Raw genomic sequence first — 19906 nt, 5'->3', positions numbered from 1 at the left:
TCAGGACCAGTCAGCATGGATTCACCAAGGGCAAGTCATGCCTGACTAATCTAATTGCCTTCTATGACGAGATAACTGGTTCTGTGGATGAAGGGAAAACAGTGGACATGTTGTTCCTTGACTTTAGCAAAGCTTTTGACACTGTCTCCCACATAATGACAGGTTTCAGAGTAACAGCTGTGTTAGTCTGTATTCGCAAAAAGAAAAGGAGGACTTGTGGCACCTTAGAGGCTAACCAATTTATTTGAGCATAAGCTTTCGTGAGCTTCAGCTGTAGCTCACGAAAGCTTATGCTCAAATAAATTGGTTAGTCTCTAAGGTGCCACAAGTACTCCTTTTCTTTTTCTCCCCCAGTATTCTTGCCAGCAAGTTAAAGAAGTATGGGCTGGATGAATGCACTATAAGGTGGTGTCACGGAGTGTGGGGGAGTCCAGCCCCTGCACCCCTCTTCCTGGGATCCACTGAGACTCTCAGCCAGCCAGTAAAACAGAAGGTTTATTGGACCACAGGAACACAGTCCACAACAGAGCTTGTGGGTACACCCAGGACCCCTCAATCACGTCCTTCTGGGGGAGCAGGGAGCTTAGACCCCAGCCCTGGGGTTCCCTGTGTTCCTCTCCCCAGCCCCAAACTGAAAACTAAACCCACCCAGCAGGTTCCCTGCTGCAGTCTCCGTCCACATTCCTGGGCAGAGGTGTTACCTCCCCCTCCTGGCTCAGGTGACAGGCTCTCAGGTCTCCCATCCCCAGGGCACATTCCCAGGTCAACACTCCCCCCTCCCTGCTGAGTCACATCGTCACATCTCTCCCCCCTTCTAGACTGAACTGAGCGGGGTCACTGTGACCAGTGACCTGGGGAAGTTCGGGGCCCCCTCTCCGGGACAGCGCATCCGCTATCAGGTTAGCCCTTCCCTTCACGTGGACCACGTCCATGTCGTAATCCTGCAGGAGCAGGCTCCCTCTCAGGAGCTTGGCATTGGCTCCTTTCATCTGGTGCAGCCAGGTCAGGGGAGAGTGATCGGTGTAGACGGTGAAGTGTTGCCCGAAGAGATAGGGCTCTAGTTTCTTGAGGGCCCATACCATGGCCAGGCACTCCTTCTCGATGGCCGCGTAGTGTTGCTCCCGGGGTAGCAACTTCTTGCTCAGGTACACGATGGGGTGTCTCTCCCCCTTTTCATCCTCCTGCATTAACACTGCCCCCAGTCCCGTGTCGGAGGCGTCGGTGAACACCACAAAGGGCTTGTCAAAGTCTGGGTTTGCCAGGACTGGGCCACTGACCAGAGCCTCCTTCAGCGCCCGGAAAGCCTCCTGGCACTGCTCGGTCCAGACCACCTTGTCTGGCTTCCCCTTCTTGCATAGCTCAGTGATGGGGGTGGCTATGGCGCTAAAGTGGGGCACAAATCTTCGGTAGTATCCTGCCATCCCAATAAAGGCTTGGACCTGCTTTTTGGTGTGGGGAGCGGGCCAGTCTCTGATCACCTCCACCTTGGCTGGTTCTGGCTTTAGGCGGCCGCTCCCCACCCGATGGCCCACGTAAGATACTTCCGCCATCCCCACCTTGCACTTCTCCGCTTTTACAGTCAGCCCAGCCCCCTGGAGTCGGTCCAGCACTTGTCTAACCTGGGACACGTGGTCCTCCCAGGTCTGGCTAAAGACACAGATGTCATCAATATAGGCCAAAGCAAAACTCTCCATCCCCCTCAGGAGCTGGTCCACTAGGCGCTGGAAGGTGGCCGGCGCTCCCTTGAGGCCGAAAGGCAGGGTCAGGAACTCGTAGAGCCCCAGAGAGGTGATAAAGGCCGATTTCAGCCGGGCATCTGCATCCAGCGGCACTTGCCAGTAGCCCTTTGTAAGGTCCATGGTGGTAAGGTACCGAGCTCCTCCCAGCTTGTCTAGGAGCTCGTCCGGCCTGGGCATGGGGTAGGCATCAGATACAGTGATGGCATTGAGCTTCCGATAGTCCACACAGAACCGGACCGACCCGTCCTTTTTGGGGACCAGCACCACCGGCGAGGCCCAAGGGCTGGCAGATGGCTGGATCACCCCCAAAGCCAGCATGTCCCGGACCTCTCTTTCCAGGTCCTGAGCAGTTTTCCCTCTGACTCGGAAGGGGGAGCATCTTATCGGTGGGTGCGACCCGGTCTGCACCCGGTGGACAGTCAGATTAGTGCGTCCAGGCTGGTTGGAAAACAGCTGTCGGGACGGATGCAGCACCCCCCTGACCTCAGCTTGCTGGGCAGGGGTTAGTTGATCCGAGAGGGGAATAGTTTCCAGGGGGGAACCAGCTCTGGTCTCAGGGAATAGATCTACTAAAGGGTCATCTCCCTGCTCTTCCCACTGTCCACACACGGCCAACACCACATTCCCCCTGGCATAATATGGCTTCATCATATTCACATGGTACACCCGGCGGTGGTGCGCCCGGTTCGACAGCTCCACCACATAGTTTACCTCATTGAGCTGCTTGACGACCTTGAAAGGGCCCTCCCAGGCGGCCTGTAGCTTGTTCTTTCTCACAGGGATGAGAACCATCACCGGATCCCCGGTGGCGTAGGCACGGGCCCGCGCCGTGCGGTCATACCAGACCTTCTGCTTCCTCTGGGCTCTGGCCAGATTCTCCCTGGCCAGGCCCATGAGTTCAGCCAGTCTCTCTCGGAAGATCAGGACATACTCCACCACTGACTCTCCATCGGGAGTGGCCTTCCCCTCCCATTCGTCTCTCATCAGGTCCAGGGGGCCCCTCACCCTCCTGCCATATAACAGTTTGAAAGGCGAAAATCCGGTAGACTCCTGGGGCACCTCCCTGTACGCGAACAGCAGGTGAGGTAAGTACTTGTCCCAATCCTGCGGGTGCTGGTTCATAAAGGTTTTCAGCATCATCTTTAGCGTCCCGTTAAACCTCTCCACCAGCCCATTGGACTGGGGGTGATCAGCTGAGGCCCAGTCGTGCCGGACCCCACATTTCTCCCACAAGCACCGGAGCAGGGCCGACATGAAGTTGGAGCCTTGGTCTGTCAAGACTTCCTTGGGGAACCCCACTCGGCTGAAAATGGTCAGGAGCACATCGGCCACGGTGTCTGCTTCAATGGAAGCTAAGGGCACTGCCTCGGGGTAGCGGGTGGCAAAATCTACCACCACCAGAATGTATTTCTTCCCCGACCGGGTCGTCTTGCTGAGAGGCCCCACGATGTCCATGGCCACCTTCTGGAAAGGCTCCTCTATGATGGGCAAAGGTCTCAAAGCCGCTTTCCCCTTGTCCCGGGCCTTCCCCACCCTCTGACAGGGGTCACAGGATCGGCAATACTGCCGGACTGTGGTAAAGACCCCGGGCCAGTAAAAGTTCTGTAGCAACCTCTGCCGGGTGCGCCGGATTCCCTGGTGCCCTGCGAGGGGGATGTCATGGGCCAGGTACAGGAGCTTGCGACGATACTTCTGGGGGACCACCAGCTGCCTCCTGGTCCCACAGGACTCTACTTCCCTTGTGGGAGCCCATTCTCGGTACAGGAACCCCTTCTCCCACAGGAACCTCTCCTGGCAGCCTCTCCTCATGGTCCGTACCACACCAAGGTCGGCCAGGTCCCTGAGCTTCCGCAAGGAGGGATCTTTCCTGAACTCGGCCTGGAACTCAGCGGCTGGGGAAGGGATGGGGCCCGGTTCCCCCTCAGTGGCCAGGTCTGAGGCCTCAGCCTCTCTGAGCCGTGCCCCTCGGCGCTCCCTCCCCACCAGGGAAGAGTCCTGCGCCTCCGGCGCGGTACCCTCCCCGAGGTCAGGGAGCAGTGCCCCTCGCCGGCTCTGGCTGTGGGTCACAACCAGGGCGGTCTGGGGCTTGCTTGGCCAGTCCTCTAGGTCTCCCCCCATCAAAACTTCAGTGGGCAAATGGTGGTGTACCCCCACATCCTTGGGGCCCTCCTTGACCCCCCATTTCAGGTGTACCCTTGCCACGGGCACCTTAAATGGGGTCCCGCCCACCCCTGTCAGGGTCAGGTAGGTGTTGGGCACCACCCGATCTGGGACCACCACCTCGGGCCGGGCCAGCGTCACCTCCGCGCCCGTATCCCAGTATCCATTGACCTTCCTCCCATCCACCTCCAGGGGAACAAGGCACTCTCTCCGGAGGGACAGCCCCGCGCCCACCCTGTAAACCGAGCACCCTGAGTCCAGAGCCTCCAGCCCTGTGGCGGAGCTGGCCTGGGGTACTCTTCCCTCCTGACCAGGTGGTAAACTGGTAGCCCCCTTTCCTGGGTCGTCTGCCCCTCGTCCAGCTGGGTCCCTACCCAGTTAACCCTGGGTAGGTTGGGTCTGCTCAGTCTGTCCCTGAGCCTGGGGCACTGGGACCGTACGTGGCCTCTCTGGCCACAGTGATAGCAGCTTAGGTCACGTTGGCCCCTCGAGCAGGTCGGAGGGGCCCGACGCCAGGCGTCCCCCTTGGGAGGGGGTTCTCCCTATTTCCCCGCTGGGAGGCCCCCTGGTGACTCTCTCTCTGCATCGGGGGGGGCCTGTTCTTTTGGGACTCCTCCCGGCTACCCCGTGACCGACTGTTCACAAACTCGTCGGCCAGCTGCCCTGCGTGCTGGGGGTTCTCCAGCTTTTTGTCCACCAACCACAGCCTCAGGTCGGAAGGGCACTGTTCATACAGTTGCTCCAGTACAATTAGGTCAAGCAGGTCCTCTTTAGCTCGGGCCCCAGCTGTCCACTTGCGGGTATACCCCTGCATCCGGTTGACCAGTTGTAGGTAGGTGACCTCAGGCGTTTTACGCTGACTCCGGAACCTTCTCCGGTACATCTCAGAGGTCAGTCCAAACTCACGGAGCAGGGCCTGTTTGAACAGTTCATAGTCCCCTGCCTCCGGCCCTGTCATTCGGCTGTACACCTCCACGGCTTTGGGGTCCAGTAAGGGGGTGAGGAACTGGAGCCTGTCTGCAGGGTCAACCCTGTGCAGCTCACAGGCATTCTCAAAGGCCGTCAGGAAGCTATCTATGTCCTCCCCCTCCTTACGCTGGGCCAGGAAGCACTTATCAAAGCTCCTTGCAGTCTTGGGTCCCCCCTCACTCACCACAGCCGGGGCCCCACTGCTCCTCAGCCTGGCCAGCTCCAGTTCGTGCTGTCTTTGTTTCTCCTTCTCCTGACGTTCCCTCTCCTTCTCCTCCTGCTCATGTTGACGTTGTTTCTCCTCATGTTGACGTTATTTCTCCTCATGTTGACGTTGTTTTTCATGATCCTCCAGCTCCCTCATTTTCATCTCCCTCTCCCATTCCAGCCGCCTCAGCTCCAGGGATGGGGAGCTCCGCCGGGAGGATCCCCTGCTGGCTGCTGGGGTCAGGGCGCCCTCGGTATTCGCTGGGCTTCCCCCAATCCCTCCCCCAGACATAGGTAGGAAGGGTCTCGGGATGTCCTCGGCAGCAGTCTGACCCCTCCCAGCCCGGTCAGGTCCCAGGGCCCACGCTGCCTCTGCCGGGCGGCTTCCCTCAGGGACAGGGATCGGGTCATCCAAGCGATCCCTCTCCTCCAACTGGGCAATCAGCTGTTCCTTGGTGGACCTCCCGATGCGCAGCCCCCTCTGCCTGCACAGCTCCACCAGGTCGCTCTTAAGGCGTTTAGCGTACATCTCCCTGCTGGCCACTCGCAGGCCGGGCAGCTTTCCACCGTTTCCAGGAAAGGCCCTTAGTGTGCCAGTCCTTCTTGAGGTCACCACCTCTTTGCCAGGGTCGAGCTGCAGACTCCTCCGCCCCTGGGACCGCTCGCTGCAATCCCCCAGGGGACCCTGTTACTGCAAAAGTCCTTCTCTCTGGTCACACATTCCTAGGGGTTAACCGCCCCCCGAAACCGTCTCTCTCTGAATCTTCAGCACTCCTGGTCCCCGTCAATTCCCCTTCGTTTTACTGTTCCCCAGTCACTTACTGCAGGAAGCGCCGTTCACGGGGTGCAGTAGATCCCACCCCTGCCACCAGTTGTCACGGAGTGTGGGGGAGTCCAGGCCCTGCACCCCTCTTCCTGGGATCCACTGAGACTCTCAGCCAGCCAGTAAAACAGAAGGTTTATTGGACCACAGGAACACAGTCCACAACAGAGCTTGTGGGTACAACCAGGACCCCTCAATCACGTCCTTCTGGGGGAGCAGGGAGCTTAGACCCCAGCCCTGGGGTTCCCTGTGTTCCTCTCCCCAGCCCCAAACTGAAAACTAAACCCACCCAGCAGGTTCCCTGCTGCAGTCTCCGTCCACATTCCTGGGCAGAGGTGTTACCTCCCCCTCCCCCTCCTGGCTCAGGTGACAGGCTCTCAGGTCTCCCATCCCCAGGGCACATTCCCAGGTCAACACTCCCCCCTCCCTGCTGAGTCACATCGTCACAGGTGGGTAGAAAGTTGGTTAGATTGTCGGGCTCAACGGGTAGTGATCAATGGCTCCATGTCTAGTCGGCAGCCGCTATCAAGTGGAGTGCCTCAGGGGTCGGTCCTGGGGCTGGTTTTGTTCAATATCTTCATAAATGATCTGGAGGATGGTGTGGATTGCACCCTCAGCAAATTTGCAGACGACACTAAACTGGGAGGAGAGGTAGATACGCTGGAGGGCAGGGATAGGATACAGAGGGCCCTAGACAAATTAGAGGATTGGGCCAAAAGAAATCTGATGAGGTTCAACAAGGACAAGTGCAGAGTCCTGCACTTAGGATGGAAGAGTCCCATGCCCTGCTACAGACTAGGAACCGAATGGCTAGACAGCAGTTCTGCAGAAAAGGACCTAGGGGTGACAGTGGACGAGAAGCTGGATATGAGTCGGCAGTGTGCCCTTGTTGCCAAGAAGGCCAATGGCATTTTGGGCTGTATAAGTAGGGGCATTGCCAGCAGATCGAGGGACGTGATCGTCCCCCTCTATTGGACATTGGTGAGGCCTCATCTGGAGTACTGTGCCCAGTTTTGGGCCCCACACTACAAGAAGGATGTGGAAAAATTGGAAAGAGTCCCGCGGAGGGCAACAAAAATGATTAGGGGACTGGAACACAATAGTTATGAGGAGAGGCTGAGGGAACTTGGGATGTTTAGTCTGCAGAAGAGAAGAATGAGGGGGGATTTGATAGCTGCTTTCAACTACCTGAAAGGGGGTTCCAAAGAGGATGGCTCTAGACTGTTCTTAGTGGTGGAAGAGGACAGGACAAGGAGTAATGGTCTCAAGTTGTAGTGGGGGAGATTTAGGTTGGATATTAGGAAAAACTTTTTCACTTGGGGGGTGGTGAAACACTGGAATGCGTTACCTAGGGAGGTGGTGGAATCTCCTTCCTTAGAAGTTTTTAAGGTCAGGCTTGACAAAGCCCTGGCTGGGATGATTTAATTGGGGATCGGTCCTGCTCTGAGCAGGGGGTTGGACTAGATGACCTCCTGAGGTCCCTTCGAACCCTGATATTCTATGATTCATAAATGTATTCCAAAACATTCCCCCTTTGTCACCTCCCCCCCACAGTGTCACCTGCCTCAAACCTCCCCCCCAGTGTCACTGGGCTGAGGCCCCCACCACCCCACTGAGTGTCACTCATCTCCATTCCCCCACCCGATGCTGGCACTGCTGTCTCCTCGCTCAGTGCCTGTCTCCCAGGTCCTGGGGTTCTGGCGCGGATGAAAGGCACCTGCCATCTTCTGAGCCCCAAGGTCATGGCCTGATCTGTTCCCCCCACCCCCACTGTTTGCCTGGCTCTGATGGGTCCTCGCCCCCCTGCAGGCCACAGTGCCCCTGTGGGGGGAGGGGCTTACACTGCAGCAGCAGTGTCCCCCGCGGGAGCGGACACTCCTTTCCCCTGGATATTTATAGCAGTGCCAGACAGAGCTGCATTTGGTGTGTGATAAATGGAGCCCACATGTGCTTAACCCTTCCCTGGCTCCAGGAGCCAGGCCTGAACCACCCTGGGTGAGGCCCAAGAGTGGGCAGGAGGACAAGGGGACCAAGCTGGAGTACCTGCAAGCGCAGGGCTAGAGGCACTCTCCCCTCACTCAGTGCTGACCCTCTTTCCCCAGTGCCGTGCTAGGGGGTGCTATGCTTCATGGAGCGGGGCGGGGGCTCGGCTGGGGGCGCCGGGGAGCGGGGCGGGGCCTCGGCAGGGGGCGCTGGGCCTTGGGGAGTGGGGCGGGGGATTGGCTGGGGGGGCCACGGGGCAGGGGCTCATCAGAGGTCGCCAGGGAGCGGGGCAGGGGCTTGGCTGGGGCGCTGGGCCATGGGGAGCAGGTTGAGGGCTCAGCTGGGGGCGCTGGACTGTGGGGAGCGGGGTGGAGGTTCAGCTGGGGGCGTGGGGGAGCCTGGTGAGGGCTTGGCAGGGCGTGCTATGCTTCATGAAGCGGGGTGGGGGCTCGGCTGGGGCTGCGGGGAGCGGGGCGGGGGCTCGGCTGGGCCGCAGGCTATGGGCTCAGCAGGGAGCGCTCTCCCCATGGTCCGAGCTGGCCCCCATGGCAATGCTGGAGAGAGCTGAGCCCGCCCCCCTGCAGAGACAAGCTCCCCAGGCAGGGGCGGGCCAGGCTGAGCACAGCTGCCCGTGTTGTGTTCCCTTGCGCTGACGGGCAGGCTTCAGGCCTGAGCTGGTGCTGCAGGGTGTGGGGCGCCAGGCCGTGCCCCGTAGCGGCATGTTGCGGTTCCGTTCTGGGGTGCGGGAGCCTGGTGGGCTTTGTGCTGCATCTCCCAGGGCAGCGCGGCGTTTGGGCGAGCAGCTCGTGGGGTTGGTGCTGGCCAGAAGAGGGTGCTGGCCCCTGCTCTCCTGGCTCTCTGGCTGCGCCCAGCTCCCACCCCAGCCTACAGCCGTGACTGGCTCAGGCTGGCACATGTCCCTGTGGGAGGGCTCTGTGACTGGGGGTGCCTTGGGCAGGGAGCTGGTGCCATCCTCACTGCTGTGGGCCCGGGGCTCTGCCTGAGAGGCTGGCCTGGTGTCCTGGGCCGGGGTGGGGGGGTCGGAATCTCATGCGGGGCTTCTCTAGTGCTGCCTGTCTTGGGGGAATGTTGTGAGTGGGTCAGCCGGAGAAGGGGGCCCAGCTCCGTTCGTGGTGTGAGCACGGCAGCGTGTGGTCACCCAGGAGGGAGAGGGGTATCTGCAGTGCTGCAACAGTGGGGTGACTTGGGGGTAGCCCAGGCCCCATCTTCGGCTCCAGCCCTTCCCCAGCACGCTCCCTTCCCTGCTCAGCGCGCCTGGGTCCGGGCTTTGTGGGGTTCAGTGTGCGGTGGTCACACGGCTGCTTATCCCACTCACACCTCACAGAGAGATGCCAGCCAGTGCCCTACCTGGAACTGATGCCCCCTGCCCTGGACTGGATTGGAGCTGGATTCCTAGAGGGGATTCCCATGTCCCATTCCTTTCTTGCCCTCCTCTTGCCCAATCTCTCGGTAGCAGGGTGTGTGGGGTGGCATGCCGTGAGCGCCCTTGCTCTGAGTGCTCACCTCACACTCCTGGCCCCATGCTCTGAGCCTGCAGGGCAGTTGGGAGTGCAGTGTGCTCAGCAGGGGCCTGTCTGTGACGCATGGCCCTGCTGCGCCCGCGCTTCCCTCGCATACCACCCGGCAACGTTGTGTGTTTTGACTGTAGCATGCGGCGCTTGGCTGGCGGGGGAGCCGCACGCTGCCTTTTCCTGCCAAGCACAGCTTGGAGCAGCACCTTAGCCAGTGGCTTTGGAGCTGCGTGCTGCAGAGAGGCCACCTGCTGGCCCTGGGATGGGGCCAGGCCCAGGCATTGGGCTGAGCCCCGAGCCCTCCCTCGCTACCCGTGCCCAGAGCTCTCTGTAGCCAGAGCACAGCTGCCCGGGAGTCAGGATTCTCCTTCACCTGCTGTGCTACCCTAAGTGGTAGCCATGCTGGGACCTGGGTCAATCGTGGCTGGGCCCACCCCAGGGAGGCACATGTCAGCGCTGGGGGGCAACAGCCCTGTATAAACAGTCCTGGATCTGCACCCTGGCCTTAGCGCCGGGATAGCTGCACCCCGCTCGGCGGGATCTGTGCCCTGGCCCTAGCGCCGGGATTGCCGCGTCCTGGCCCTGGCAGGGGGATTGCCGCGTGTGACGCAGCAGGGAGCGGGGTGGATTGACCGGGGAATAGCGTCTAGTTCTGGTGGGACTGTCTGCATGGGGGATGGGAGAGCAGGGGGTGACTCCACTGGAGTGAGGAGACGTGAGCCTGTCACCGGAGCTGGGAGGGGGTTGGACACAGGTGACACCTTTGCCCAGGGAAACTGGACAAAGCCTGGAGGAGGAGACAGGGGAGGAGGAGTGAGACTGCGGGAGGGGGTTTTTTGGTTTCAGTTTTGGGCTGGGTGGTCGAAGGCAGGGAACTCCAAGGCTGGGGTCTAAGCTCCCTGCCCCCCAGAAGGACTTGACTGAGGGGTCTGGTTGTACCCATAAGCTCTGTTCTAGACCGTGTTCCTGTCATCTAATAAACCTTCTGTTTTACTGGCTGGCTGAGAGTCACGGTGAATCCCAGGAAGAGTGGGGCAGGGCCCGGACTCCCCCACGTTCTGTGGCAACTGGTGGCAGTGGTGGGATCTACTGCACCCCTTGGGTAGTACTTCCTGCAGTAAGTGACTGGGAAGCAGTAAAACAAAGGGGGATTGACGGGGACCAGGCGTGCTGAAGGCTCAGAGAGGAGTGGTTTCAGGGGGGCGGTTAACCCCTGGGAGCGTGTGGCCAGCGAGAAGGACTTTTGCAGTAACAGGATCCCCCTGGGGATTGCAGCGAGCGGTCCCAGGGGCGGAGGAGTCTGCAGCTTGACCCTGACAAAGAGGTGGTGACCTCAAGAAGGGCCGGCACCCTAGGGGTTCTCCCTGGAAGCTGTGGGGAGCGGCGAGCACACAGGCCTGCGAGTGGCCAGCAAGGAGATGTATAGCAAACGCCTTAAGAGCGACCTGGTGGAGCTGTGCAGGCAGAGGGGGTTGCGCATTGGGAGGCTCACCAAAGAACAGCTGATTGCCCAGCTGGAGGAGGGAGATGGCTCGAATGAACTGATCCCTGTCTCGGAGGGAAGCAGCCTGGCAGATGCAGTGCAGGCACTGGTGTCTGTCCCAGCGGGGAGTGAACAGGAGGCTGCTGAGGGCTTCCTGAGACCCCTTCTACCTATGCCTAGGGGAAGGGCTGGGAGGAGCCCAGCGAATACTGAGGGCATTGTGACCCCTGCGGCCAGCAGGGGATCCTCCTCGCAGAGCTCCCCATCGCTGGAGCTGAGGCGGCTGCAATGGGAGAAGGAGCTAAAACTGGGAGAGTTGGAGCTCAGGCAGCGGGAACTGCAGGAAGAGCAGGAAAAGCAGCGTCAGCATGAGCTGGAGGAGAAGGAGAAACAGAGACAGCATGAGCTGGAATTGGCCAGGCTGAGGAGCAGCGAGCCCCCGGCTGCAGTGAGTGATGGGGGACCCTGGACAGCACAGAGCTTTGATAAGTGCCTCCTGGCCCAGTGTAAGGAGGGGGAAGACATGGATAACTTCCTGGATGCCTTTGAGACGGCCTGCAAGCTGCACCAGGTTGATCCTGCATACAGGCTCCGGTCTCTCACCCCCTTACTGGACCCCAAGGCCATGGCATTGTACTGCTGACTGGAAGGGCGGAGAAAGGAGACTACGAACTATTCACAAAGGCCCTGCTGCATCACACTAATAAACCTTCCGGTTTACTGGCTGGCTGAGAGTCCCGGTGAATCCCAGGAAGAGGGGTGCAGGGCCCGGACTCCCCCACGCTCTGTGACACCGCGCCCCAGCGCTGGTGCTGGGATTGCCACGCCCTGGTCTGCGGGATCCATGCCATGCTGTGTCCATTGCACTGGCCTGGGCTGCTAGTGAGGGCACAAGGCAGAGCAATCCCCATTCTCCTCTGAGGCTTGGGGGGTGGGGGGGAGTGTCCCCAATTTAGTGCCTGCCCCCCCCCATGCAACTGGGAGGGCCCAGACACCTGGCTGGTCCCTGTGCCGGCCGAGAGGCTCCGAGCAGCCAGGGGTCTGTTGCAGGGGGACGGGGGAGCTGGCGCTGGGCCCATGGTCCTGCAGTCTGAGCGTGTAACACCATGTGCCTCTGGTGGCACCTGACCAGGATTCCTCACCCAGCATGGCCCGCTAATTGGATCACTGAGTGGGCATGTGACGTGCACGCAGCCCCAGGCCCGGGCCCTGCAGTCAGCAGCCCATGCAGGTGGCCTGGCTCCACAGATCCCCAGGGATGGGGCAGGGTGTTGGCAGAGACCAGCAGCTGTCTATCCCTGTGCTGGGGGCATGGCACTGGTACAGCCCAGCTGGCTCTGGGACGAATGTGCCTCCTTTGCCATAGTTTAGCCTGAGGCTTTGCCACCAGTTGGGGGGCGAGCCCCAGCTTGCTTGTGAGGTGGGGGAAGCCTGTCATCTGCTGGCCAAAGGCTAGAAGTGCTGCCCTGGCTGCCATTCCTGTGGGCCTGGCAGGAGGCTCTGTGGCAGCCATCTCAGCGCCCTCCCGCCAGTCTGGGCACTAGCCAGTCATGCCCTAAGTGACGTGCTTAACATCCATGGAACCCAGGAGTCCTGGATCTCAGCCCCCCTGCTCTAACCACCATCCCCCACTGCCACCTGGAACCGGGCATAGAACCCAGGAGTCCTGGCCCCCAGCCCTAACCACAAGCCCCCACTCCCTTCCCCGGGCCAGGGATAGAACCCAGGAGTCCTGGCTCCCAGCCCTCCTGCTCTAACCACCAGACCCCACTGACCCAGAGCTGGGACAGAACCCAGGAGTCCTGGCTTCCAGCCCCTCCCCTCTCCTGTTTGTAACTTCCAGGCCCTGTGAAGTCCTGCTCTGGGGCTGGGCTTGGGGATGCCAAGGTAATAGAAACAGTGAACCATGTCGGGCAGGGTGTGGGGTACCAGGCGTGGCTGGGGGCACTGTGCGGAGGAATGTGTGTGTGTGAGGGCAGCCTGGGGAATTCTGGGCAAGTCTCCCTTGCCTGCCCTCTGCGTCCCAAGCAGCCTTGGAGGGGGTGTCCGAGGTGCCACCATGCCCCCGAGTGGCCATGGGAGGGGCCCAGGAGGGGCGTGGCACTGGGGGCAGAGAGCAGCGTCTCCTCCCTGACATGGTGGGACAGATCAACTTTCTGGGCAGGAGCAAGGCTCCCAGGCTGCGGTCCGATGGGGGTGGACAGACACGCCCAGGGCCCTGGCACAGCCTGTTGTCACGGGGTGCCAGGCTGGGTGCTCCGGAACCCACTCTGACTGAAGTCAGGCAGGACCCCAGTGCACCGTGACTCCCCTTCTCAGCTTCGGCACTTCCTGGGTCCAGCCTTGGAGAGCTCAGTCCCCTGAGCTCCCTGCAGTGCGTCCCCCTGACCCCTGGGGAGCCTCACATGGCCCCAAAGGGCCCGGCCCCCCACTCCACAGCTAGCAGTGGCTCCCAGCCAGCGTGTGACACAGGCGGGTTATTAGTTGTGGGGAACCCAGCGTAGAACAGAGCTTGTCAGCACAGGAAACCGGCAGTTCCAGCCAAGTTCATCTTGGTGGGGGAGATCCAGAGCCCTGGACTCTTCTCCCCCGCCCCACCCCCTGAGTCCCAGACGAGACTGACCCCTTCTGGCTGCCCACCCTCAGTTGTGTCCAGGTGCCCCTGTTCCAGCCTTTGTGTCTTTCCCAGACGAACAGGTCCCCTGGCCTGCATCTCTCTCTGTTTTCCATTACCTCCGGCTGATTCTTGCAGAGGATGGGCCTCGGCCATCAGTTGCCAGCATACAGAGTGTTGCAGTCATACCTGCCCTCTCGGGGTTTCTGCAATGATCACACACCCTTATCCCCCTCCCTAGACACTTGAATAACACATAGGGGAAACTGAGGCACACAGTATTCAAGCAAAACATTAAGAACATTCCCACTTTGTGTCACATGCCCAGGGCCCCTGGGAATGGACAGACGCATGCAGGGCTCCTGAGGATGGATGGACAGATGCATGCAGGGCTCCTGGGGACAGACGGATGCGCACAGGCCCCCTGGGGTGGTTCAGCCCCGTTCCCATGATCTTTGCTTCTGGCTGTAGCCAGCCATATGGCCTCTGTCATGCCAGGCACAGTCCCCTCTGGCCAGGCAGGGCCCCCTCCAGCCAGACGCAGCCCCGCCCACCACTGCATGGCTGCGGTTGTGACCTTGGTTTGAGGTCTGGGGGGCAGTGGGGCTGTGCTGTGGGGCCATGGGAGCCCAGGTTTGGGGCAGTGACAGAGCAGAGGAGGAGCAGAGGGTGTCGGGCTCCCTTCCCCGTTAGCAGGGCGCTGGGCCTGGGCCAGCCGCAGAGGGGAGGCCATGCCCATGGGGCTCCTGCTGGCCAGAGGTGACAGCACCAGCATGCTGAGCAGCCGCCTTGCCAGCGGTGGGAGAGCTGAGAGTGCCCGGGGTGCCCTGCAGGCCGGGAGGGACTGTGCCTTGGCATGGCAGGAGGTCCCATCTGCCCAGCTGGGATATGTAACCAACCTCCCACGCTCACTGGCCTCCATTGGGGGTGGGGAGAAGCTGGCGCCATCTGAGAGTGTGGAGGGCTCGGGGGGGGCTGGGCCAGCCTGAGGCCAGCACTGGTAGTGGGCAGCTGCTGTGTGTGCCCCCCAGGGATGCCCCCAGGCTCAGAGGGGATCAGAGCGGATTAGGATTTCCCGCTGCACTAAAGCGTGGATGGGGAGGAAGCAAATCTGCCAGTGCAAGGAGGGGCCACGTGTCTGTGGCTAATCCCAGCCCCCTAGCCCCTGCTGGGACCCCCTGCCCCAACCTGTGGCTAATCCCCGTGCCCAGCCCCCCAGTCCTGCCAGGGCCCCTGGCCCCTGCATGCCCCATCCTGTAGCTAATTTCAGCCCCTCAGCCCCTGCTGGGACCCCTGGTCCCTGCATGGCCCGTCCTGCGGCTAATCCAAGCCCCTACAGGGACCCCGCAGCCCCAGCCTGCGGATAATCCTCATGACCAGCCCCTACAGGGAGCCCTGGCCCCGGCCTGCCCCAGCCTGCGGCTAATTCCCGCACCCAGTCCCTGCTGGGACTCCCGGCCATGGCCTGCCCATGCTCCCTGGTGTGGAGCCCCCTGCTCCGTGTGGACACCCATCTCCTTTTGCCCCAGGCACTCCCTCTGGGGCAGTGGGGGGGGCGGGAGCGTGCCAAGCCATCTCTCCAGCCTGCACCACGTGGCTGGCTGGGCTGGGATTCCCCGGTGGGCGGGAGCTGCCGAGCCAGCTGGTGCATTGTGTGCCGGGGCTCCCTGCCAGCCATATCCTGCTGCCAGGCCAGGCGTGAGACAGGGGAACCCGCCCTCTCTGGGTGTCCGGCAGAGGGATTGGGCTGGGTGGCCGTAAGCTGTAGGAGCCTCCTGCCATGCCAGCTGTGTGCCAAGGGCTGTGCTCTGCAGCCACATCTGGGGCGAGGGAGCCTTCCCTGGCCCCTGCACTTTGGCAAGCTGGCAGGCAGGGGAGGGTGACCTGGCTGGGCCGGTCGGGGGCCCCCTGCAGCCTGTGGTGACGTGTCCCTCTGGCAGAGCACAGCTGCGGCTGCCCCAGGTGGCCTGTGCCCTGCCCTGCCCCCCAGTCTGCCCGCTGTGCACCTGCCCCAAACTGCCCTGCCCTGTCCTGCCTACCCGCTGTGCTCCCTCTCGGGGGCACTGGCTCCCGTCTGGCCCTGGGTCATGAGCAGATGTTGAGTTCCCTCGCCTGTGTGAATGGGCTGGGATCTCTCCCTGGCCCTGGCTGTGCCAGTGGGGTGTGCGGAGCCCAGGGCTGCCCAGGGCTGGCTGGGCGAGGGGTGAGATGCTCCCTCGTCCCTGGAGAGCTCGCAGCTGGAGGAGCCTCGTCTGCCCGGATTAACACAGTGGCTGTGAAAGTGCCTTGCGTGGCTTAAAAGCCCATCCAGGGCCCCCACCCTGTCTGGTGCCCAACTGTGAGCAGGCCCTGCCCCCAGCACAGCCTGCCTGGGGCACCTGCTGGGCCCCCTACCCAGGGAGACAGTCCCGGCTGAGCCATCTCCAGGGGGCTGCCTGGAGATCTGCCCAAAGCCCCCCCTCCTGGTCCCCGAGGACAGCCCTCCATTGCGCCCTCTGGCCTTTCGGGGCCTGGGGCTGAGGGCAAGCAGGTGGGGGCTGCGAGAGCCCCATAGACAGGGGCTGCCCCCCTTCCCGGGGTCAGAGGCCTGTGTGTGCAGCCCCCGCAGTCACCCGGCCTTTTTCTGCCACTTACAGGGCCCCGTCCAGCCTGCTCCCCCAGCCCCTCCCCTCCCACGGCCCCATCTAGCCCCTTCCACCCACAGCCCGTTCAGCCTGCTCCCCCAGCCCCTCCCCCTCTCAGCCCCATCCAGCCTGCTCCCCCAGCCCCTCCCCCCCCCCGGCCCCGTCCAGCCTGCTCCCCCAGTCGTTCTCCCCCACGGGATCTCTGAGGTTCATGACACCGCCCCTCGCCCGGCTCTGTTGGCTGGTTTGGGGCTGGTGTCCGAGTGGGCAGGTCCATGGTGCTGGCAGGGTTCTCCTGGGGGAGGCTGCCTGGGGCGCCAGAGCCGGGGGGCAGGCAAGCAAAGGCTCTCAGGGGGGAGCCGGGCTGTGCCGCTGGCAGGGGCTGGGACTGACCCTCTTGGTGCCCCCGCAGGCAGCTGCTTCCTGTGCCTGGTGGACGTGGTGCCCGTGAAGAACGAGAATGGGGCTGTGATCATGTTCATCCTCAACTTCGAGCTGGTGCTGGAGAAGGAGCTGCTGGGCTCCCCGGCCAAGGACACCAACCACTGGGTGACCCCTACCAACTGGTTCCCTGCAGGTAGGCCCCATCTGCGCTCCGTGGACAGGGAGGGAGAGACTCCGTCTCCTCGTCCCCCCTGGGGGGGACTGAGGCTACCACGCCAATGGGTGCGGTCCCACGGGGCACTGCCCGAGGCCTGGCACACTCCTGACACTCAGAGCTGGGCACGTGCAGCCTGTGGACCCAGCGGTTCACTGTCCCACAGAACGGGCCCCCCTTGCTGTGCCCCAAGCCGAGCCTGTCCTGGAGCTGGCTCCTCTCCAGCTCTTCACTCCAGCTCCAGCCAGGCCTTCAGTGCCTGGGAGGAGCAGAGCCCAGGGATGGGAGCTGCCCTGCTTGCAGTCTGAGCCCAGGGCTCTGGGGCAGGCTGGCTGTGGGGCTGTCCAACCCTCGCCTGCTCCCCACCTGGGCACAGGATTCTGGGGATGCCCTAGGGCCGGGCATGGCCATGGTGCTGTCTGACCCACGTGGGGCCTCTGTCCTGGACTCCCAGGCCCCGGGCTCTCTCGGCTCTGTACGGCCTCTGGGAGGAACCCGCGTCAGTGTGACAGCCCTTCTCGGTGTCCACTCTCCGGGGTCAGGCCCTCTGGCCCCGCCACCTCCTGGAACCGCACCTCTCTGAGCCTCCAGCAGCCTGGCTCTGCCGTGGGCCCCTCAGGGAACCCAACCCCAGAGGGAGCAATGCCCCCGCCCCAATCTCCCCACCCCCGAGGGAGCAATGCCCCCACCCAATCTCCCCACCCCCAAGGGAGTTATGCCCCCTAGCCCTGATCTCCCGCTCCAGAGGGAGTGATGTCCCCCTGCCACAATCTCCCCCCCCAGGGAGTGATCCCTCCCCCCGCAATCTCCCCCCCAGAGGGAGTGATGCCCCCAGAGCTCCCCCTCCGAGGGACTGATGGCCCCCCTCAGAGGGAGCAATGCCCCCCCGATCTCCCCCCCAGGGAGCGATGCCCCCCCCCGATCTCTCCACCCCAGAGGGAGCAATGTCCCCCGCGATCCCCCCCCCCCCCCCCCCGCATCCCTAGCCGGCAGCAACTCTCGGCCAGCCTCACACCGGAGGTTTATGGAGCGTCTGGACCCAGCCCGGGCCGTTCTCAGGACTCTCGGCCTGGCCAGTCTCACCGCGTCCAGCTGGGTCTGTCCCCGTCCCCATGGGCCCATGCTGCTCCCTGTCCCAGCCCAGCCCCCTCCATCCAGCTGATCCTGTATCCCCTCCCCCCTTTGCCTTCAGTCCCAGGGCCCCTGGAGCCCCCTCTATCTTCTGTCCTTTGTCCTGTCCCCCTCCCCGGAACCAGCTGATCAGGTCACTCGGCCCCTCTCTCCTCAGCCTTTTGTCCTCCCACTGGCCAGAACTGGCTGCTCCCTGTCACCAGTTGCTGGGTCCCCCATCTCCAGGCCATTGTCCGGGGTCCTGGCTGCTCTTTGAGGTCACACTTGGTCCCCTGCATCAGCAAACCCCCCTTCCACTCCCTCTTTACCCACACAGCACACAGGGAAACTGAGGCACACATGGTATTTATGCAAAGCGCTAAGAGCCGCTCCCACCCCGTCACCTCCTCTCCTCGACAGGGCGCAGCAAGTCCTTCAAGCTGAAGCTGCCGGCGCTGCTGGCGCTCACGGCCAGCAAGCAGTCGCTGTCCCAGGGGGGCCCCGATGCCGTTATCGTGGACTTCTCCAAGCCCAGCAGCGAGTCAGGGGCCCCAGACGATGTCACCTCCTCCCTGGATAACAGCTGCCGGGACTCCCAGCTGGAGGAGCGCAAGGCCCTGGTGGAGCTGGAGGAAGGGAGGGGCCCACTGGGCGAGGCAGGCCTGGAGCCCCCCGTCACCCACTCGTCACCCCGTGCCGACAGGGACCGCCTCCACCTGGACGCCTCCTTCTCCAACTGCAGCCTGTCGCGCAGCCGGTCCCGGGAGAGCTGCCACAGCGTGCGGCGCGCCTCCTCCGTCGACGACATCGAGGCCATGAAGGGCGAGGGTGACAGGCGGGGGCAAAACCGCCACGGCAGCACAGGTACTGGGACCGGCCCGCGCTGGGCAGGGCCAGGGCACCGCCACCCAGCACCAGTGGTAGTAGTTTCTTTCAGGTAGTTGAAAGCAGCTATCAGATCCCCCCTCATTCTTCTCTTCTGCCGACTAAACAATCCCAGTTCCTTCAGCCTCTCCTCATAACTCATGTGTTCCAGACCCCTAATCATCTGCGTTGCCTAGGGAGGTGGTAGAATCTCCTTCCTTAGAAGTTTTTAAGGTCAGGCTTGACAAAGCCCTGGCTGGGATGATTTAGTTGGGGATTGGTCCTGCTTTGAGCAGGGGAATGGGACTAGATGACCTCCTGAGGTCCCTTCCAACCCTGATATTCTGTGTTTCTATGATTCTATGATAATCATTTTTGTTGCCCTCCGCTGGACTCTCTCCAATTTTTCCACATCCTTCTTGTAGTGTGGGCCCAAAACTGGGCACAGTACTCCAGATGAGGCCTCACCACTGTCAAATAGAGGGGAACGATCACGTCCCTCGATCTGCTGGCAATGCCCGTACATATACATCCCAAAATGCCATTGGCCTTCTTGGCAACAAGGGCACACTGTTGACTCATATCCAGCTTCTCGTCCACTGTCACCCCTAGGTCCTTTTCCGCAGAACTGCTGCCTAGCCATTCGGCCCCTAGTCTGTAGCGGTGCATTGGATTCTTCCGTCCTAAGTGCAGGACTCTGCACTTGTCCTTGTTGAACCTCATCAGATTTCTTTTGGCCCAATCCTCTAATTTGTCTAGGGCCCTCTGTATCCTATCCCTACCTTCCAGCGTATCTATCTCTCTTCCCAGTTTAGTGTCATCTGCAAACTTGCTGAGAGTGCAATCCACACCATCCTCCAGATCATTTATGAAGATATTGAACAAAACCGGCCCCAGGACCAACCTCTGGGGCACTCCGCTTGATACCGGCTGCCAACTAGATATGGAGCCATTGATCACTATCCGTTGAGCCCTGTGACGAAGTGGGAATGTTCTTAATGTTTTCTCTGAATACTCTCTGGGTGCCTCAGTGTCCCCTATGCAGTTCTTAAGTATCTAGGTTTCAGAGTAGCAGCCATGTTAGTCTGTATTCGCAAAAAGAAGAGGAGGACTTGTGGCACCTTAGAGACTAACCAATTTATTTGAGCCTGGCCCTTCCCCCCTGCCAGGTGAGAGCTAAAGGGTTGGAGAACAAAGGAA

At 61.7% G+C, this 19906-nt stretch overlaps 1 protein-coding gene across 1 annotated transcript in view; it reads left to right on the top strand.

The window, feature by feature from the left end:
• Positions 1-19906, top strand: part of KCNH2 (potassium voltage-gated channel subfamily H member 2) — a 130375-nt gene that overhangs the window by 23025 nt on the left and 87444 nt on the right. Inside the window, exons 3-4 of the mRNA XM_077809546.1 lie at positions 16547-16711; positions 18263-18706. Coding sequence (XP_077665672.1) covers positions 16547-16711; positions 18263-18706 — 609 coding nt within the window. The remainder of the gene's footprint in view (positions 1-16546; positions 16712-18262; positions 18707-19906) is intronic.

The sequence above is a fragment of the Eretmochelys imbricata genome, chromosome 2 (assembly GCF_965152235.1).
Source record: "Eretmochelys imbricata isolate rEreImb1 chromosome 2, rEreImb1.hap1, whole genome shotgun sequence".
Classification (NCBI taxonomy): Eukaryota; Metazoa; Chordata; order Testudines; family Cheloniidae; genus Eretmochelys; species Eretmochelys imbricata.
The sequence above is the reverse complement of the archived record's forward strand: the minus strand, read 5'-3'. Positions and strand labels throughout refer to the sequence as shown.